Source organism: Leucoraja erinacea, chromosome 4 (genome assembly GCF_028641065.1).
Source record: "Leucoraja erinacea ecotype New England chromosome 4, Leri_hhj_1, whole genome shotgun sequence".
Lineage (NCBI taxonomy): Eukaryota > Metazoa > Chordata > Chondrichthyes > Rajiformes > Rajidae > Leucoraja > Leucoraja erinaceus.
The window spans coordinates 30,228,499-30,251,298 of NC_073380.1; the positions used below are offsets into that span (position 1 = coordinate 30,228,499).

At 43.1% G+C, this 22,800-nt stretch overlaps 1 protein-coding gene across 12 annotated transcripts in view; it reads left to right on the forward strand.

Moving 5' to 3' along the window:
* Window positions 1-22,800, forward strand: part of LOC129696231 (receptor-type tyrosine-protein phosphatase mu-like) — a 905,597-nt gene that overhangs the window by 869,204 nt on the left and 13,593 nt on the right. For all 12 annotated transcript variants that reach the window (XM_055633926.1, XM_055633914.1, XM_055633916.1 and 9 more), the window contains 4 exons: window positions 1,683-1,818; window positions 5,678-5,827; window positions 8,764-8,937; window positions 14,290-14,421. In XM_055633926.1, the coding sequence (XP_055489901.1) occupies window positions 1,683-1,818; window positions 5,678-5,827; window positions 8,764-8,937; window positions 14,290-14,421 (592 nt within the window). The remainder of the gene's footprint in view (window positions 1-1,682; window positions 1,819-5,677; window positions 5,828-8,763; window positions 8,938-14,289; window positions 14,422-22,800) is intronic.

Below are 22,800 nucleotides of genomic sequence, written 5' to 3' on the forward strand. Positions count from 1 at the left end.
AGTTAATGGCTAAGCATAAAAGTGGAATTGTGCACCATTTGGTAATTATCAAAATAAGCATGACTTTATTTATTTTACTCCAATCCTAAACATTTTCCACTCCGTTACTTAATGAATTTGTCTCAACTTCTTTGTCTTTCTGAAGATTTTAACTCTGAAGATATTAATTCCCTCTGAGACTGATGGTAAACATTTAGACCCCAGAGACTCGAATCTGGTCTTACACTTAGTACCGAGCACCGAGTCCACGCCGACCCATCTACATGGGTTCTATGTATCTCACTTTCGCATCCACTCCCTGCACATTAGGAACAATTTACAGAGGTCAATTAACCTACAAACCTGCACATCTTTGGGAGGTGGGAGGAAACTGGAACACCTGGAGGAAACCCATGAAGCCCCAGGAAGAACATGCAAACTCCACACAGACACCATCTGAGGTTTGGATCGAACCCTGGTTTCTGGCACTGTGAGGCAGCAGCTCTACCAGCTGTGTCACTGCACTCTTCTGGATTATCCTACTATGAGGAAGCTTATCAAATGTTTTACCAATGTCCACGTAGACAGCACTGACTGTCCTTCCCTATTGTCACTTTGTCACTTCCCCAAAAAATTCAATCAAGTTTGTAAGACATGTCCTGCTGCAGGAAAACCCATGCTGACTGTCCCTAATTAGACAATTCTCTTCCAAACGTGAATTACTCTTATCCCTAAGAATCCTCTCCAATTGCTTCCCTACCACTTATGTGAGGCTCATCAGCCTAAAATGGCGTTGATTATCCTACATGGATAGGACATGTTGGAGGGATATGGACCAAATGTTGGCAGGTTGGACTAGTGTAGCTGGGACATGTTGGCCGGTATGGGCAAGTTGAGCCGATCGGCCTGTTTCCACACTGTATCACTCTATGACTCCATCCCTATTTCCCTTTCTTAAGTAAAGGAACAACATTTATTCATCACCAATCCTCCAGGACTGTGGCTGGAGAGGATACAAAGATCCTTGTCAAGACCTCCACAATCTCCACTCCTACCTGTCTCAATAACCTGGATAGATCCCATCAGGCCCTGAGTATTTATCCACATTAATTATCTTCAAGAGACCCAACTTCATCCTTCTTCATCTCAAAATGCATTAGTGTGTCCAAAGAAAAATCATAGACAAGTGGAGGGCAAATAAATAATACATTGTCACTTTCTGACAATATCTAAATAATGCAGAGTATTAACAGACCCAAAGTGATTTAGAAACAAAGAACTGCAGTTGCTGGTTTATATCAAAGATAGACACAAAGTGCTAGAATAACTCAACAGGTCTGGCAGCATCTATGGATAGAAGGAATGGGTGACATTTTGGGTCAAGACCCTTCTTCAGACTTGAACAGACTCTTCGGGTCTTCAGGAAAAAGGATAGATGACGTTTCAGGTCAGGACCCTTATTCAGACTCTTCTTTGACCCAAAAGGTCACGCATTATTTTTCTCCAGAGATGCTGCCTAAGCCGTTGAGTTACTCCAGCACTGGTGTCCATCCCAAGGTGATTTAATTAGGCATCAATTGAAATCCATTCATAGATATTGTGGTATCTAAGGGATATAAAAATGGCGAATTCGATTATATTTAAAGTAGTGTTGCCATGTTTCTGGCATGTTACGGGATTAAAGTTAATTGTCTGTCTTTCAGCGCTGGGGCAGGAAGGACTGGGTGCTTCATGGTCATTGATATCATGTTGGACATGGCGGAGAGGGAAGGGGTTGTCGATATCTACAACTGTGTCAGAGAACTGCGATCTCGCAGGGTCAACATGGTCCAAACAGAGGTAAGGATTCCCAATGTTTAAGAAGGAACCTCCATTGATGCTGCCTCACCCGCTGAGTTTCTCCAGCATTTTTGTCTACTAAGAATTCCCAATGATCTTTTAGGGAGTGGCATCGTTCATTGCAAAATCCTTGACACGTTCAGTAAGACCATCAATGTAAAAAGTAGAGGACCCTTCCCAATCCATCATGGACACTGACATCCCCACCTTCGAAGGGATCTGCATGAGTCTGCCTGAAATAAGTAACCGGCATCAAACTCTCATTTCACTCCTGCCATTGGGTGTCAGGGGTTCTGGGGAGAAGACAAGAGAATGGAGTTGAGAGGGAGAGATCGATCAGCCATAATGGAATGGCAGAATGAACTTGATGGGCTGAATGGCCTAATTCTGCTCCTATCTCTGAAGAACTTATGAAGATATAGGAGCCTGAAAACTGTAAGGTTCAGGTTGAGGAACAGCTTCTTCCCTACAGACATCAGGCTATTAAACACTACCTCCAAATAAACTCCGAACTACATAGACAAGGGGGCATTATATTACATTTATATATATACTAGACCAAGGGGAACCTGTTGTGTCATATCCCCTATATATATTTATACACATGATTATACATCGGTGAGACCAAACATAGACTGGGCAATCGTTTCGCAGAACACCTTCGCTCAGTCCACCTGGACCTACCTGATCTCCCCATTGCTAAACACTTTAATTCCCCTTCACATTCCCACATTGACCTTTCTGTCCTAGGCCTCCTGCATTGTCAGAGTGAGGCTAAATGTAAATTGAAGGAACAGCATCTCATATTTCGCTTGGGTAGCTTACAACCCAAGGGTATGAATATTGATGTATCTAACTTCAAGTAAAACATGCATTCCCTCCCTCTCAATCCCTCCCCACCAAGACACCATCTTTTCGTTCTCACCTAGTAAACAGCAAACAATAGCCTGTTTTCTTTATCATTGTAACTTTTTTGCATATCTGTCATTCATTTGTTCTATATCTCTCTACATCTCTCGTTTCCCTTTCCCATGACTTTCAGTCTGAAGAAGGGTCTCGACCCGAAATGTCAACCATTCCTTCTCTACAGAGAAGCTGCCTGTCCTGCTGAGTTACTCCAGCATTTTGTGTCGATCTTCGGTTTAAACCTACACGTTTTTCCTACACATAATCATTTTTCAGAATCAGAATCACACTTTATTCGCCAAGTATGTTTTGAAATATACAAGGAATTTCATTGGCCAGGTCAGTCATACAATTAAAAGTAACAGATCACTTCAAAAACACATTTTAACATGAACATCCACCACAGTGACTCCTACACATTCCTCACTGTGATGGAAGGTGAAATAAAGTTCAAGTCCTTCCTTAGTTCTTCCTCGGTCGTGGGCCTCGAGCCCCCGTTGCTGGGATGATCTTAACTCCCATAGCTGTCGGCATTCGGGCCCTCCACGTCGAGGCGATCTGCTCCTGCATCGGGGGGATGCCAGCTCCCCCGCGCTGAATGATCGAACCTCGGGTCGGGCCTGGTGAACCTTCCGCAACGTTGGAGCTCCCGAATCGGCCTCACCCGCGACTGTGAGCCCATGATGTTGATTCCGCGGTGGTTGCGGTGGGAGCGATCCCAGGCAAGGGATCAGCTCCGATGTTAAGTCCACGCCCCGCGGTGGGGCTCACGACAGTCCGAGGAGGCTTCCAGCTCCCTCGATGATAGAAACATAGACATAGAAAATAGGTGCAGGAGGCCATTCGGCCCTTCGAGCCAGCACCGCCATTCATTATGATCATGTCTGATCGTCACCTATCAATAACCCGTGCCTGCCTTCTCCCCATATCCCTTGATTCCACTAGCCCCTAGAGCTCTATCTAACTCTCTCTTAAATCCCTCCAGTGATTTGGCCTCCACTGCCCTCTGTGGCAGAGAATTCCATAAATTCACAACTCTCTGGGTGAAAAACTTTTTTCTCACCTCAATCTCAAATGACTTCCCCTTTATTCTAAGACTGTGGCCCCTGGTTCTGAACTCGCCCAACATTGGGATAGGACACAGAGCCCGGAGAATGTGATCCGTAAATTGATCACATCTCCGGGAAGGTAAGATCGTGAAAAAAAGTTTCCCCCGATCCCCTCCTCCCTCTACCTCATAAAACAAACCGAAGAATATTAAAATAAAACTTTTAACAAACTAAAAAGATAACAAAAAGAGTGAAAAGACGAACAGACTGCCAGCAGGGCAGCCATCGCCCCACAGCTGAGTGGTCATGTTTATCGTTTATTATGGTGTATATGGAGTTTGCATATCTGTAGTGATGCAGCAAGTAAGAATTTCATTGTTTGATTTGAGACATATAACCATATAATATTTTTGACTTGAACCTAAAATCAAATTTCCTCCTAGACGTTATGTGCACGGGGACGGAGTGTCTGCATGTCTGTTAGTTCCATAATAGAATGGCTGAACTGGCTGTCATAATCAAACTAAACACTTCCCTGCATAGAGATTAGGATGGAGAGAGAATGGATCAGCAGGATTCTTCTTCCCCACAATGCACAAAGTCACACAACCATTGAGTGTGAGACCTATCAATACTGGTGCATAGAGCATTGTTAATGTTTTATCACTTGGGCCAGCATCATTGCCTGGAGAAGGATTCTTGGCAGGGTGTGGGTGCTGTCATTGAATCAGAAGATATGTGTCCCCAAATGCCCCATGCAGCTTATTTCAATCTGTTTCTAGGGGTACTTGGTTGGAAGATTGAAAAGCAGTAAGGCAGGAAGCCTGCTTTACAAGGCAGAAGCACACAAGGGGAAGCAAATATTTTGGGCAGTGAATGGGAACTTGCGTGTGGTGGGAAAGGGCTTCTTGTTTATGAGGAAACTCTAGGGGCTGAGTATAATGGGCAAGGTCAGGTGAGATTGAGATGAGGACGGGTGAAACATCTGAGATGCATGGAGGCCTGTGTCATGGGAAAAGGTTAGGAGAAACTGCAGATGCTGGTTTATATCGAAGGTAGACGCAAAATGCTGGAGTAACTCAGTGGGTTAGACAGCATCTCTGGAGCAAAGAAATAGGTGAGACGTTTCAGGTTGGGACCCTTCTTCAGACTCTAATCTTCAGATTCTTCAGATTCTTCTTCAGGGTTCTGACCTGAAACGTCACCTATTCCTTTTCTCCCGAGATGCTGCCTGACCCGCTGAGTTACTCCTGCATTTTGTGTCTATCGTGGGAAAGGGGGCTTGATCACAAACACCCGATGGTCAGGAGGGACAGATAGGTGAGCAAAGGGGGAAAGCAGAAACGTTGATGGTGGGTATGATTTATTGTGTTGTTAGTGGACCCTGGAAACCTGACCCACACACAAGGAAGTCGCCTCATGATTTCAGTCCTTCTCAACCCAAGACCCAGGCTACTCAACCACCCATTTACACCACACAAGCTGCTAAAGTGCACGCAAGCAATCTCATTATAATCTTCACAAGACCAATACACTTGCAGTGTGTGGATCCTGCTTCCTTGGTGGGTTTGAGTTGGGACAAGTTTAATGTTTTAAACCATTCCAATCATTTTTTAATTAATGCCCATAACCATATTGCATCCAAAGGATTTTGTCCTTCATATACTGTAGTTGCACCATTATCGAGGTTGGATACATCCAGAAACATTGCTAGTAATTCCTGTTGCTCGCAAGGTAATTTTGAGTATGCGGTGTTATATGAATTACATCTCACGCAGCAAGAAATCGTTACACCTCATGCTCAAAAGTGTAGCCGTGAAAATCTTCTTTCAATCTTTAATTCCTGCACTTTTATTGATTCTACTTTGATTGAAAATTGATTCCTCTCTTCTCTAACTCAACAGGAACAGTACGTATTCATCCATGAGACCATTCTAGAAGCTTGTCTGTGTGGAGACACAGCAATTCCAGCCTCTCAGCTCAGATCTGCATATTATGAGATGAATAAATTGGAGCCACAAACTAATTCTTCGCAGATAAAGGAGGAGTATAGGGTATGTAAAGTAATTTTTCTTAATCATTTCTCACAAAGCCGAATACAATGTCTGCACATTCAAAACTGATTAAAACTGATCAAGTTAGGGTGCACAGTGGAAAAACGAACTACCTCACATAGCTAGGCAGTGTTGTGGACATCAGAGGGGCAGAGGCATACATAGAAAGTAGAATCAATAAGGCTAGGGTGGTGTTTAACATGCTCAGGAAGATCTGGGGCTCAAAACACATCTCAATCAACACCAAAATATGCATCTTTAACTCAAATGTGAAATGGGTGACGCTGTATGGTTCAGAGACATGGAAAACAACAAAACACATTACAACAGGATGCAAACATTAATTCACACCTGTCGTAGGAGAATACCTAACATCTGGCGGGGAGACAAAGTAAGCAATGTGGACCTGTGTAAAAGCACAGGAGCCCATTGACTTACAAATTCGAAGGAGAAAATGGAGTTGGATTGGACATACCCTCAGGAAACCTGCCACAAACATCACCCGGCAAGCCCTGAAATGGAACCCCCAAGGAAAAAGGAAAAGAGGTCACCACAGGAAGAGCTGGAGAAGATGTGGACAGACTGAAATGTTTGAGAGTGGGCCCAACTGGGGAAATCTCGAAAGAACTGCCAACAACCGAGTGAGGAGGACATTTGCCAATGGCCTCTGCTCCCTAGAGGAGCAAAGGGCTTAAGAAGAAGAAGTAGTGGCATTTAACGGTTGAGTTGCTACCTAACAGTGCCAAAGACCTGAGCTCGATCCTGACTACGGTTGGTGTCTGTACGGGTGGTGTCTGTACGGACTTGGTACGTTCTCCCTGTGTTTACTCCAGGTGCTCCGGTTTCCTCCCACACTCCAAGGACACACAGATTTGTAAGTTAATTGGCTTCAGTAAGTTATAAACACTTCACATACAGCACCCTTAGTCAGGATTGAACCCGTGTCTCTGGCACTGTAAGGCAGCAACTCTACAACTGCGCCATTATGCCACCCCATTTGTAGGCAGATTGTGGGCTAACCAATGGATTATAGAGCTGTAACATGACCTACTGACTGTCAATGCACCAAGGCAAGCATACCATTTATCAATCTATCTACTTTCAGAAAGCTATGGACTTCAAGAACTCCAAGATCCCTCTGTCCATCTATCCTGTTAATGATCCAGCCATTTACAGTATACTTTCCCCTTTCATTTGTCCTCCCAAATCACAACATCACATTTACCGAGATTAAATTCTTGTTTTGCTTAAGGTTGATTCATGTATGATCTGTTAATATATGGCTAGTTATTGCAATCCTGTAGCCCAAATAGTTCATACATTCTTAGTCAAACTGAGTTTATTTCTCATCTCCCATTTCCCCTCTTCCCTCACCTCTATCAGTCTGAAGAAGGGTTCTGACCCAAAACAACACCTATTTCTCTTCTATGGTGATGCTGCCTGACCCTCTGAGTTACTCCAGTATTTTGTGTCTCTTTTGGGTTTATCTCGCTGCAAGTTTGTACAAAGTGAATAAAAATCTTCTTTTTGCACCACTGGATGAAGGAAGCAGGATGATTATCCATCTGAAACATTGACACTTAGTTGCAAATCAAAACAAAAAAACTGCAGATGTTGGAAATCTGAAATAAAAACAGGAAATGCTGAAAATACTCAGTTGGTCAGGCTGCATCTGTGGGAAGAGAAATGGAGCAGGTTGAATACGCTTCCTCAGAACTGAGATCTGACAATGGGTTTTCAACCTGACACATTGATGACCAATTGAATCTCATTTGGAATTCTGGACGTTGCTGTTAAGGCCAGCATTTATTGCACTTCCCTAATTCCCATTTAAGAAGATCGTGTTGAGCCACTGCTACTGGGTGGCTTACCGGGATACTTAAGGCCTAACCACATGAAATGTGTCCAGAGTCTCATAAATGGGTAAGGGCAACAGATTTCCTATCCTAGGAGAACATTAGATGTCCAGTGGTTCTTGCATTCCAATTTATGAACTGAATTTAAATCCCACTGCTCCTGTGGTGGGTTTTGAACTCAGGCTCCTCTATAGTTGCCCTAGTGATTTAACAGCTGCACCATCACCATACCCATGTTTACTTCGTTAAGTAAATCAGCCATGATAGATTGGTCAGTTCAGTCCACACTTGTCTCCCTCCTAAGCTTGATGAAAATTGTTGATTTAGGGAATTTAATGGACAGTACATGAGAGAAAATAATATCAAGCAAAGATCCAAGTCAGAAACTCTATCCACAACACTGGAGGTTAACTGTGGGCAATAATAAAGATTGACAACCGCATGCAAAAAAAAGAATTTCATTGTCTAGTTTAGTTTATTGTGCAGTGAAAAACCTTTTGGTTGCATGCTGTCCAGTCAGTGGAAAGACTATCAAAGATTATGGGGAGAAGGCAGGAGAATGTGTTTCAGAGGGAAAGATAGGTCAGCCATGATTGAATGGCGGGGCAGACTTAATGGGCTGAATAGCCTAATTCTGCTCCTATAACATGAACTTATTGAACATGATTACAATCAAGCTGCCCACAGTGTGCATGTGCAGGATAGTAAAGTAACGTCCGATTAAAGATAGTTTGAGGGTCTCCAAAGAGGTAAATGGTAGCTCAGGACCATTCTCGTTAGTGATCAGGAGCGGTCCTGAGTTACCATATACTGCATTGGAGACCCTCAGACTATCTTTAACCAGACTTTACTGGACTTTATCCATAACTCAGTACATGTGATAATAATGAACCATTGAATTGAGCCATTGGAACACCACATTCATAAATACCCTGACACAAGAGGCTGCGCCTTTAGGGTGGTTTCATACACGAACAGATGTGAACAATGATAAGGGAAATGCAGACAAAGTGAATAGTTCAAATGAGTTCATTATTTTCTCAGGTTTTGAAAAATCATTCTGCCACCTTTCTCTTTCAGACTCTTAATATGGTGACCCCAACTCTTCGAGTCGAGGACAGTAGTATAGCCCTGCTGCCCCGGAACCATGAGAAGAATCGGTGCATGGATGTCCTTCCACCAGACAGGTGTCTTCCATTCCTGATCACTATAGATGGCGAGAGCAGCAACTACATCAATGCTGCTCTAATGGATGTGAGTATTTGTTAAGAACACGTCGCATAAGAAGCCTTAATGGTTCAATGGTGCTTTTATTGTCACTTGTGCAATGTGCTAACTTTGTGAAATTATTTATCTTGCAAATAGTCCACTAGAGTATTGACATAAACCTGACCCCTGGTTAGCGAGTGTACAGAAATAGATGATATCTGGAGAGAAGGCCCCAGTTTCCATGCTCCATGCAACCGAGACTTAAAACTGGCATGTCGTAAAGGTAATGCTAGGGTTGTTATGGGAGATTTTAACATGCAGGTAGACTGGGAAAATCAGGTTGGTACCGGTCCCCAATAAAGGGAGTTTGTGGAGTGCCTCTGTGATGGATTCTTAGAGCAGCTTGTATTGGAGCCTATCAGGGAAAAGGCAATTCTGGATTTAGTGTTGTGTAATGAAACGGATTTCATAAGGGAACTTGAGGTTAAGGAGCCATTAGGAGGTAGTGACCATAATATGGTACGTTTTAATCTACAATTTGAGAGGGAGAAGGGTAAATCAGAGGTGTCAGTGTTACAGTTGAACAAAGGGGAATATGGAGCCATGAGGGAGGACCTGGCTAAAGTTGACTGGAAAGATACCCTAGCAGGGATGACAGTGGAACAACAATGGCAGGTATTTCTGGGAATAATACAGAAGGTGCAGGATCAGTTCATTCCAAAAAGGAGGAAAGATTCCAAGGGGAGTAAGGGGCAACCGTGGCTGACAAGGGAAGTTAGGGACAGTATAAAAATAAAAGAGAAGTCCAACGAAGCAAAGATGAGCGGGAAGCAAGTGGATTGGTAATGTTTAAAGACCAACAGAAGATAACTAAAAAGGCAATACGGGGAGAAAATATGTGGTACAAAGGTAAGTTAGCCAAGAATATAAAGGAGGATAGTAATAGCTTTTTTAGGTATGTGAAGAGAAAAAAAATAGTTAAGACCAAAGTTGGGCCCTTGAAGACTGTAAAAGGTGAATTTATTATGGGGAACAAGGAAATGGCAGATGAATTGAATAGGTACTTTGGATCCGTCTTCACTAAGGAGGACACAAACAATATTCTTGATGTATTAGTGCCCAGAGGATCTAGGGTGATGGAGGAACTGAAGGAATTCCACATTAGGCAGGAAATGGTGTTGGGTAGACTGATGGGACTGAAGGCTGATAAATCCCCAGGGCCTGATGGTCTGCATCCCAGGGTACTTAAGGAAGTGGCTCTAGAAATCTTGGATGCATTGGTGATCATTTTCCAATGTTGTATAGATTCAGGATCAGTTCCTGTGGATTGGAGGGTAGCTAATGTTATCCCACTTTCTAAGAAAGGCGGGAGAGAGAATACAGGGAATTATAGACCAGTTAGCCTGACATCGGTGGTGGGGAAGATGCTGGAGTCAATCGAAAAAGATGAAATAGCGGCACATTTGGATAGCAGTAGCAGGATCAGTCCGAGTCCGCATGGATTTATGATGGGGAAATTATGCTTGACTAGTCAAGTCAAGTCAATTTTATTTCTATATCTATATATATATATGTGGCTGCCGCCTGCAGTCCGGCTGCCAGCTGCCTTTCTTCCTTTTGATTCGCTGCTCCTTCCTGTCAGCTTCCAACACACTTCGAAACAAAGTTGCAAGACAGGAACACTGAACTTTTCACTGCTGCAGCAGGCAGGGGAGTGCTGGAAACTTACATTTGGCAACGGCTTCAGTTCCATTGGAGGAGACGGGTGCATGGTGGAATATTGGGTTGGGGGAATCACACCATTGGGGGAGCAGACCCAACGGGTCTGCACTTGGTCTAGTCACATTTAAAAACAGCACTCCTTGACCAAAGTGCTCTACATTGGTGCAGGTACCAACGTACTACAAACAGTGGTACATAGATCAACAATACATACATAGATGCATATATACTGCACTCCCTCAGAGGACCACAAGAAAGGCTTAAGAGTAGAAATAGGTTTTAAGTCTAGACTTAAAAGAGTTGATGGAGGGGGCAGTTCTGATGGGAAGAGGGAGGCTGTTCCATAGTCTAGGTGCTGCAACTGCAAAAGTGCGGTCGCCCCTGAGCTTATGCCGAGACCGTGGGATGGTCAGTAACCCCAAGTCAGCCGATCTGAGGGACCTGGAGGTGGTATGGTGGGAAAGCAGATTTTTGTTGTAGCTGGGGGCGAGATTGTAAACAAAAAGAAGGAGCTTTAAATTGATTCGGAACCCCACTGGGAGCCAGTGGAGAGAGGCCAGTATCGGGGCGATGTGGTCCCTTTTTCTAATCTTCTGGAATTTTTTGAGGATGTAACTAGGAAAATGGACAAGTGAGAACCAGTGGGTGTGGTGTACCTGACTTTCAGTAAACATTTTATAAGGTCCCACCATAGTAGATTAGTGGGCAAAATGAGGGTGCATGGTATTGGGGGTAGAGTGCTGACACGGGTAGAAAATTGGTTGGCAGACAAGAAACAAAGAGTAGGGATTAACGGGTCCCATTCAGAATAGCAGGCAGTGAGGTACCGCAAGGCTTGGTGCTGGGACCGCAGCTATTTACAATATACATCAATTATTTAGATGAAGGGATTCAATATACATCAATTATTTAGATGAAGGGATTCAAAGTAACATTAGTAAATTTGCAAATGACACAAAGCTGGGTGGGAGTGTGAACTGTGAGGAAGATGCTATGAGAATGCAGGGTGACTTGGGGGGTGATGGACAGGTTGGGTGAATGGGCAGATGCAATTTAATGTGGATAATGTGAGGTTATCCACTTTGGTAGCAAAAACAGGAAGGCAGATTATTATGTAAATGGTGCTAAATTAGGAAAAGGGGAAGTACAAAGGGATCTGGGGTCCTTGTTCATCAGTCAATGAAAGTAAGCATGCAGGTTCAGTAGGCAGTGAAGAAAGCGAATAGCATGTTGCCCTTCATAGCAAGAGGAGTTGAGGGCCCTAGTTAGACCACACCTAGAGTATTGTGTGGAGTTTTGGTCCCCTAATTTGAGGAAGGACATTCTTGCTATTGAGGGAGTGCAGCGTAGGTTTACAAGGTTAATTCCCGGGATGGCGGGACTGTCATATGCTGAGATAATGGAGTGGCTGTATACTTTGGAGTTTAGAAGGATGAGAGGATATTTTATTGAAACATATAAGATTATTAAGGGTTTGGACACGCTAGAGGCAGGAAACATGTTTCCCGATGTTGGGGGAGTCCAGAACCAGGGGCCACAATTTAAGAATAAGGAGTAAGCAATTTAGAACGGAGACGAAGAAACACTTTTTCCTCACAGAGTTGTGAGTCTGTGGAATTCTCTGCCTCAGAGGGCGGTGGAGGCCAGTTCTCTGGATGGTTTCAAGAGAGAGCTAAATAATGCTCTTAAAAATAGCAGAGTCAGGGGATATGGGGAGAAGGCAGGAACGGAGTACTAATTGGGGATGATCAGCCGTGATCACATTGAATGGCGGTGCTGGCTCGAAGGGCCGAATTGCCTACTCCTGCACCTATTGTCTATTGTCTATTGTCAATTGTCTCCTGCAAGATTCTTCGATTCAGCTTCTTACTTCCTGATTTTGATGAGGCAGATCTGATCATCACATATGATGCTGGTCATCACAAGTACTTGGTTCAGCCTTGTCAGGGACCCTGCTCAGTCCACTACTCTCCTTCTCCTCACATCCCAGTCTTCCAGCAAGCCCCCACACATTCTTGTGTCATAGAGTCATATAGTATGGAAACAGGCCCTTTGGCCTAATTTACTCATGCTGACCAAGATGCCCCATTTACACTAGTCCCACCTGCCTCATTTGGCCCATATCGCTCTAAACCTTTCTTATTCATGTACCATGTGTAAGATGCAGCCTGTTAGTACCTTGTGTCTCTCCCTGTGACACATGTCCCTCTCTCAGCTCAACTGCTCATCCTTGTACAACCAGACTCTTCGACCATACTGTGACATGTTAGGCAATCCTCTCTTCATCAGCATAATCACATGTATTTCTAGGATTTCTATGGCATTCCACACAAATCTGAGTGCTCCCTCCTCCTCTCACCCCTTTGCTCTCCCTCTCCCTCTCCCTCTCCCTCTCCATTTGGCCCGCCGGGGGCTCTGACTTTGACTCTGACATCGGGGGGAGAGGGAAGTGCAGGGGAGAGATACGTTTTTTTGCCTTCCATCACAGCGAGGTGGAGATGCGCTGTGATGGATATCTGTGTAAATTGTGTTGTGTCTTGGGTCTTTTTTTTCTTGTATGTATGACTGCAGAAACAACATTTCACTTGAGCCTCTATGAGGTTCAAGTGACAAATAAATTGCATTGTATTGTATTGTATTTCCCTCTTCCTCGCCTCCATGGCAGCCATTTTGTGTGTTGTGGTACTCTGGTTGCCATGGTGAGTGTGCCTTTCAGGGGAGACCATTAGTGTAGGTATGTTAATGTGCTTGTGATTCAACCAGGAGCCACACGAGTCCTGCTTAGCATTTGTTTCAGCTGCAATCCATCCTAAACTTGTTTCAGATTTTGTTTATTATGATTTTTGTTTCGTTCGATGTTTATTAATGGGACCTAAATGGCCATTAGTGCGAAATGTAAACATTGTTTAACATGTCAGCAAAGGATCAAATCAAATTATTAGGCTTCATTTTTTTTTCATTAAATATTTAAGTTGAAGGAATGTGTTGAATTTATCCAATTACTCATGATACAAAATATTGCAATGGTTAAAATACCTGGATTAGTAATTTAGATGTTGTGGATTCAAATTTCATGCAGTTATGTTGTCCATATGAAATTAATGCCACTGCCAATAATGCCACTTAATGCCACTACCACAGTAGTAATAACCGTACACACAATACAAGTACATGTGCTTCACAAGTTTCTATTATCTTTCACTATCTTCCTAGTCTTTAATTAAAAAAACAGAAAAGTATGGAAAAAACGTTGAAACCAGAACCATTTACTCTGTCTAATTCTTTGTTCACAAAAGGACACAAAGTGTTGGTGTACTCAGCAGGTCACGCAGCATCTCTGGATAACATGGATAAGTGATGGTTCAGTTTAATTTATTATTGTCACGTATTACCGAGGTACAGTAAAAAGCTTTAGTTGCATGCTATCCAGTTAAAGAAAAGACAGTACACGATGACAATCAAGCTATCTACACCGTACAGATAAAGGTTAAAGGGTACAGCATTGAGTGCAGGATATATTGGGTTGAGACCTTTCTTCAGACCTGAAACGTCACCCATCCAAGTTCCCCAGAGATGCTGCCTGACCTGCTAAGTTATTCCAGCACTTTTTGTCCTTTTGTGTATTAGCCGGGATCTGCAGTTCCTTATTTCTAATTATTTTGTTAATGTTTTCAGAGTTATAAGCAGCCTTCAGCCTTCATTGTTACCCAACATCCATTACCAAATACTGTAAAGGATTTCTGGAGACTGGTGTTGGACTATCATTGTACATCAATCGTCATGCTGAATGATGTGGATCCAGCACAGGTACGTGGCTCGGTAAAATACTGAAAACCTCGGGAACCTCTTACCAAATTGGGGAGTGCATCTGTGCATAGAGAAACATACGACGTTTCAGATCCATGATCATTCTAATGCAACAAATCACTATATATTATTATGGGCCATTTTTACACAGAGAATGTGGTAGTATCTTCTGGGAAACAATGGTGCTATCAGTGGTTGCATCCTCACCTTCAAGATTTACCTAGAAAATGTAGACATTATTGTAGTTAGTAGTTCAGATTACAATATAAATAATTACAAAACTGTGCAAAATCTGAAAGTAAATACTTACAAAACTGGACAAATATTTGCATGAATTGATTGGAATTATTTGTTGGAAAGATAAAGCAATGAAACCAGCTCTTTGGCCCAACAAGTCCACACTCACCATTGATCACCCCATGTTATCCCACCTTCACATAATTCCCTACACACCAGTGGTATTTTAACAGAAACCAACTTACAAAAATTAAACCTACAAAGCAGCACGTTTTTGGGATGCGGGAGGAAACCAGAGCACCAAGAGGAAACCCATGCAGTGACTGGGAGAACGTGCAAACTCTGCACAGACAGCATCCGAGATCAGGATCTGACCCAGGGTTCTGGGGCTGTGGACCAGCAACTTTACCAGCTGTTCCATTGTGTTGGCTGAGATAGGATCAAAGATTAAAAAAGGCTCAAAGAAAGAGATTTGTTAAAGGGCCTGTCCCACTTGCGATTTTTTTCGGCGACTGCCGGTGTCATATCAGTGTCACCAAAAGATTTGGAACATTTCAAAATCCAGCAGCGACAAAAAAAATGTTGCGACACTTGAAAAAACACCACGCGTCATACTTCATCACGCCGCGTCACGTGACCTGATACGTCAGTCAATTATGCCGGCAGTCGCCAAAAAAAATTGCCAAATGGGACAGGCCTTTATGTGTCTTTCCCACCACTGGGTATCAAAAGGTGACTCTTAGACAGAATGCTTTGGAAAAGTGAATGCCAACATAATTTCCACAATGATCTGAAGATAATCAATCCTAATTTCCAGTTAATCAGTCATAAAATATGAGTTAAGAAAGATGTGGATAAATATAATTATAGATAAAAATAACAGCAAAATCTGGAGGAAGTCAGCAGGTTAGGCTGAAGGGAAATGGCAGAAGGGACCTGACACAAAATACAATTTGTCCATTTCCCTCTGCAGTTGCTGCCTGAGCTACTGAGTTCGTCCAGCAGTTTGTGTTTTGTTTGGGATTCCAGCATCTGCAGTCACTTTTGTCTCCATTTAGTTGTAACGGGCCTGTGCCCTTCTGTAAAATAACGGCATAAGCCAATATCTGCTGATTCTTTTTTGAGTCGTTATCTTTCTCGAAATCATTGGTTAGCTTTTAGTTTTCCAAGTTAGACACGGAATAGAGAGAGAATGTGCAGTAGACCCACCTCATTATTTTTTGTAAAACACACCATTTAGCATAGTTATTTCTAAACTCCTTCGATAACTGCTACCTAAGAGGGCCTTAGAAGCATGTTTAATTCAGGCAAGGGATGCTATGCTGAGGCTTTCTCAAGCACTGGTTAGACCGCATTTGGAGTATTGTGAGCAGTTTTAGGCTGCATAAATGAGGAGAGTCCAGAGGAGGGTTACAAGAATGATCCCGGTTAACGCAAAGAGTGTTTGATGTCTTTAGGCCTGTACTTGCTGGAGTTTAGAAGGATGCGGGAGAATCTCTTTGAAACTAACTGAATATTGAAAGGCCTAGATCGAGTAGATGTGTAGAGCATGCTCCCAGTAATAGGAGAGTCTAGGACCATAGGGCACACCCTCGGATTAAAAGGATGTACTGTTAGAATGGAGATAGGGATGAATTCACCACTTGAGGGTGGTGAATCTGTGGAATTCATTGTCACAGTTGGCTTTGGAGGCCAAGTCATTGGGAATTTTGAAGTGTGGATTGACGGAGTATTGATTAGTGAGGGTGTCAAAGGTTATGGGGAGATGGTTGGAGAATGGGGTTGAGAGGGAAAGATGGATCAGTCATCATTGAATTGCAGGGTAGAAACGATGAACCGAATGCTCCTATGAATGTATGAATTCCTCCAAGTGGAAACTAGGACCAACAATGTCACCTATCCAAGTTCTTCAGAGACGTTGACTTACTGAGTTACTCCAGCACTCTGTCTTTTTTAAAATTCCTCAAAACTATTTTTGAAAGAAGTAGTGAAAAAGAATAATTTCCAGCTACATTGTATGTCTGATATTCACAGGCTTGAAAGAAAATGAGTGTCATCAGTTTAAAGCTTTCTGCAAGGTTGTCAGTAAGATTAGAAATAAATTGAGTTAAATAACTGAAGAACTGCAGAGGGCGTTCTTAAGAACACTTTGCTTGAACCGATCATCAAAAATCTTTTTGCCTGATTACAAAATTGAGATCTAGATTATCAGATTTGAATGGCTCAAAGTTTCAGAAGCAAGTAATGTTGTAAAATATCAAAGTTACAGTAATTTTGAGTGTCTGATTTTCCATTAGATTCTGACAGCATTGTCTTTCTTGATGATGCTCCACTAAGCCACCAATTGAAGGTAGCAAATCGGATGGTGAATGATGTGGGAGATGAGGTGAAGCAGAATAAGTCATTCCCTTTTGGGAAGGTGAAGAATTTACTGACTGTTTAACCATTTTGAAATACGTCCACTGTAATCACACGTTGTCAGATTTGAGTTTAGTTTATTGCCGTGTACCGAGATACAGTGAACAGCTTTTGTTGTGTGCTAACTAGAAAGACAATACTTAATTACAATCAAAACATCCACAGTGTACAAATGCATAATAATGGGAAAAACCTGAATAACATTTAGTGCAAGATAAAATCCATTAAAGTCCTCTCAAAGATAGTCTCCATGAGGTAGAAAGTAGCTTGGGACTGCTCTCCAGTTGTTGGTAGGATGGTTCAGTTGCCTGATAACAGCTGGGAAGAAGCTGTCTCTGAAACTAGAGGTGTGCATTCTCATACTTCTGTACCTCTTGCTGATGGGAGAGGGGAGAAGAGGGAGTTACCGGGGGTGTGACTCGTCCTAGATTATGCTGAGTATTGAACTGCCTAAGAAATGTGTATGGCCTTCTCGTGGTCAGCAACTGAGTATATTTAGCTATAGAATTTGAGACAAATTAAGCAAAGAAATGCTGGGCATTTTCAAAAAATGTTCCCGAATCCTTGGAGAGAGAAATGGAGTTGATGTTTTAGCTTATTAACTATCATCGAAATATTAATGAAACTGTTGCTTCTGTAGTTGTGGATAAACTAAAATAAATTGATTGGGGACGATCAGCCATAATCACAATGAATGGCAGTGCTGGTTCGAAGGGCCGAATGGCCTCCTCCTGCACCTATTTTCTATGTTTCTAAATTACCCCTGTGCCCTTGGTCTATAGAGTTTCACAGACAGATACATGGAAACAGACTCTATGTCCCACTGAGTCCACATTAGCCATCAACCACCCATTTCCGCTAATCCTATATTAATCCCTCTATATAGTTCTCCCAATATTGAATGAATGAATGAACGAATGAATGAATGATGAATGAATGAATGATGAATGAATGAATGATGAATGAATGAATTAATGAATTAATGATGAATGGATGAATGAATGAATGAATGATTGAATGGATGAATGAATGGATGAATGAATGAATGTACCAATCACCTATACTGCAGGGATCTTTTAGAGTGGCTAATTTAACCTACCAGCAGGCACATCACGGGGCATGGGTGACACAGTGGCACAACTGGTAAAATCGCTGGCTCAACAGCACCAAAGACCCGGTTTCGATCCTGACCTTGGGTGCTGACTATGTGGAGTTTGCACATTCTCCCTGTGACCACTTAAGTTTCTTCCGGCTGCTCCAGATTCCTCCCCTATCTCAGATACATACTGTATCTCTAAACTAAACTCAAAATCATTGGCACGTGGAGCACCCAAAAGAAGCCCTCAAGCCAGAGGGCAAAGTACAAACAATACATAGACAGCACCCGCAGAATTGAAGCACTCAAAGCCATGGGAATTCTCACTTATTTAATTTAGTTTAGTTTAGAGATACGGCATGGCAACAGGACCTTCGGCCCACCAAGTCCAGGCAGACTAGCGCTCCAGGTACACTACCACGATCCTACACATTCGGGACAATTTACAATTTTTACCAAAGCCAATTATTCTACAAACCTGTACGTCTTTGGAGTGTGGGAGGAAACCGGAGCACCCGTGGAAATCCCATGCAGTCATGGGGAGAACGTACAAACTTCATACAGACAGCACCCGTAGTTGGGATCGAACCTGGTCTCCGGTTCTGCATGCGCTGTAAGGCAGCAACTCTACTGCTGTGCCGCTGTGCCGCCCCCATTTGTTGTGCTATCACTTCTCCACGTGTGATTTATAAATGCCACTAGGTGCGGGACACATTATGTTGAGGAGATGTCTTCCTGATATCGGTGTAAGTGGTAATAATGGCTTTGAACCATGAGCTAACTCTACCCCATTGGATTATTCTGGTATTGCATGGTATTTATTGTTAATTCCATGTGCCTTCTATGAACAATTAATTGCATCCTGATCTATATATGACAATAAACCGATCTGAATCTGAAGCTGAATCTGTATATGATACGTTACAATAGAACTTTATTTATCCCAAGAGGGAAATTGATCTGCCAACCGTCATAAAAGCAAAAATACATGAAAACATGAAATTAAAGTGATGAGTGGAAAGGATTGGGGATGCGCAAAGATCAGGGGGAGAGGAATCAGTTTCAGCCTACCCCACGACAGAAGGGGGAGGGGTTGTACACTTTGATAGCCAGTTTGGCTATCAAATGTAACCTCACATTATAAAGAAACTACCATTCCCTGACATGAGGAAAGAATTTCCATCAAACCAACTGAATAGGAAGTCCCTCACTTAAACACTTTCTTCTGTCAAGAAAATCCAACTGACAAAGAAACCTTGGTTTTGATTGAAGAATGTCAAGTTTCTTCAAGGGCTGACTTCAAGAGAGCTACTTTTGCTTCTGAAGTAGTTATGGCAGGAGATTGAAAGAAGCCCACCAGGGAGCTCCATGAAAGTTGATTTGCCTGCTTCGATATTAGGAAGCAAATTGCCAGAACTATGTGATGGACAGATAAGAAAACGGATTTCAGCAGGCAATAAACATCAATGAAAGTACTCATGTTCTTCGATTAGTGGCTGAGATAACTCTAATGATCTAAAAGCAGCAAGGTTTTGCACTGTCAAATAAAAGGAGAATTTAACTGTTGATTCTTGTGCTTGCCTACTTTTATTTTTTATCACTCTGGTAGATAGTACTTATTCACTTAGTGTCACCGAAGAGTGAAGTAGAGCAAATTATTTTTAGGACCATTAACTTGCTCTTCTGCAAAATGTGTTTTGAACTGTTGTGAACTGGATCACAATTAACGAACACATTTGAGAAGTGGTATGGAGATGCGGGAATCTTAAGCAAAACAAAAACCACTGGAAGAACTCAGCAGGTCAGGCCATATCTGTGCGGGGCAATTGGACAGACAATGTTTCGGGTTGGAGCCTTTCTTCTGACTGAAACGTCGTCTGTCCATTTCCTTCCACAGATGCTGCCTGATCCACTGAGTTCCTGCAGCACTTTTTCAAAAAGTCCCTTGTTTCAGAATGGAAGTAGAGAGAATCCAGTGAATTATAAACTGTGAACCTTCTGCCAGAAACTATTGGTGAGGATTCTTCTGGATAGGATTTACTCCCATTTGGAAGAGGAAGGGCTAATTAAGGACAGTCAGCAAGAAGGATCTCGACCCAAAATGTCACCCATTCCTTTTCTCCAGAGATGCTGCCTGTCCTGCTGGGTTACTGTGTCTATCTTTGGCCTTGTACTTGGCAGGTTGTGTCTTATTAACTTGATCAAATTTTTTGAAGAGGTGACAAAGGCGATCAATGAGGGTGGGGCAGACATGGATTTTAATAAAGCTTTTGATAAAGTTCACCATAGTAGGTTATTCAGAAAATTAAGATACACGGGATTAACAGTTATTTAGCTGTATGAATTCTGAACTTGTGTACTGATGGAAGACAGAGGGTTATGGTGGTTGGACCATATTCAGGCTGGAAGTCTATGACCAGTGGCATTCCACTGTGATGGGACCTCTGCTGTATGTGATACTTATAAATATAAATGATCTGTGCTGGGACCTCTGCTGGATGTGATACATATAAATGAATTGGACATAAATGTAGAGGGGTTGGTTAGTAAATTCACAGATGGCACCAAGACTGTGAGGAAGACTGTCAAAGTATACAACATGATATTGATCAGCTACAGAAATGGGCAGAGAAATGGCAGATGGAGTTTAATCCAAGCAAGTGTAAGGTGAGCACTTTGGGAGGTCGAATGTAAGGAGAATATATGTAATTCCTGCAAGGCCCTTAACATCATAGATGTACAGAGGTCAAAGCCCATAATCTTCTGAAAGTGGCATCACAATTAGATAGTGATAAAGAAGGCATACAGCATGGAAACAAGCCTTTCAGCTCAATTCATCCACAACTGCCAAAATGCACCATTAAAGCTAGTCCCGTTTCCACATTTGGCCTGTATCTCTTAAAAGCTTTCCTATCCATGTACCTGTTTGAGTGTCTTTTCAATGGTGTTATTGTACCTGCCTTGACCACCTCCTCTGGCAGCTCATTCCATATAACCACCATATGGTATGCTTGCCGTCATTGGCTGGGGCATTGAGAATAAGAGTCAGGAAGTCGTGATGTCGCTTTATAGAACATTTCTTAGGGCGGACGGAGTATTGTGTGCAGTTCTGGTTATCTCAGTACAGGAAAGGCGTGGTGGCTTTGGAAATGGTGCAGAGGAGGTTTATCAGAATAATGCCTAGGTTAGGGGTTTTAGCTACGGGGAGAGGTTGGATTGTTTTCTCTGGAGTGTTGGAATGTCGGAGTTTGAGGCAAGACCTGATAGAAGTATATAAAATCACGAGGGGCAGTGGGAAATCATGAGGGGCAGAGGTAGACAGTCAAAACCTTTTCCCTGCAATGGAATTATCAAATACGAGAGGGCATAGCTTTAATGGGAGAGGGACAGCATTTAAAGGAGATGTGCGGGGCAAGGTTTTTACACAGAGGGCGGGAGGCACCTGGAACATGCTGCCGGGGATGTGATGGAGACAGATACAATAGTGACATTTTAGAGTCCTATTGATAGGCACCTGGATATGCAGGGGATTGAGGGATATGGATTAGACAGGCTCAAAATAGTTGGACGGCATCATATTCGGCACAGATATTGTGAGTCGAAGCACCTATAGCTTTGCTGTACTGTTCTATGTTCTCAGTAATAGCGTGGCCCCATTTCAGATCTTTGTCCATCCCTGAGGGACTTGCCATTTTGGCCCAGCACGAGTCATGATTCATAATATCTCTCATCCTCCTACACGGCTGCACTCTATGACCTGCAGTGACATTATTGTCCAAAGCCTGGTATTACTAAACTCTGAGATTTGGAAACAGTACTACTGAACTCTAGTGGATGTATGGGGAATTGTCACACTGAGATTTTAAAGCAGCAAAAAGCACCAGAACCACAAGCCAATAACAAAATAATTTGCTTCTTTACAGTGAAGGCCAAAATTGACCTTAATTTCACTGCATTTGTCCTGCATAGATATTATTTGGCCACCACATTTCAATGGAGGGTTTCAGTGATATTCACGTGTGCCTGGTACTGTGAAATTCTTTCTTTTTGCGTCCAATTTGGTAAAGCCACACAGCAGGTCTCACCTCGGCAGTGCACAAAGAATTGTCGTGTTTCTGACGCCGACAAAGTTAATAATGTTCATCGAACAGTTGCATCTTCTCACAGCGGCGAACCAGGCCTGCAGTCGCACGTGGCCACAGGCTCGTCTCCCTTCGATCTTCGCCCCCCCCACCCCACCACCAGGTCGCACCTCAATCTCGGCGGCTCCCCATTGGATCCCCCCTGATTCTCGGCGCTCCCCCACCCGTCTTGTCCCCCTTTGATATTGCCTGCCCCCCGCCAGATCCCCCTACATTCCCGGTGGTCCTGCTCGCTTTCGGAAGCCCCCCACCCCCGGCACGTCCCCCTACATTCTCGCCGTTCCCCAACCTCTCCCGCCTGGTTCCCCTTTGATCTCGCAGCCCCCACCCCCAGCTTCTCCTACATGCTCGGCAGTCCACCACTGGGTTGCTCTCGGTCGCTCTCCTCACTGTCGGCGGGCGGCCTGTCCGCCAGGTCGCTCGGCACCACGGTGCATCCCTGAAGTCGTTCACCTTATGGGAGCACCCCCTTTTTTATTTAGGAGG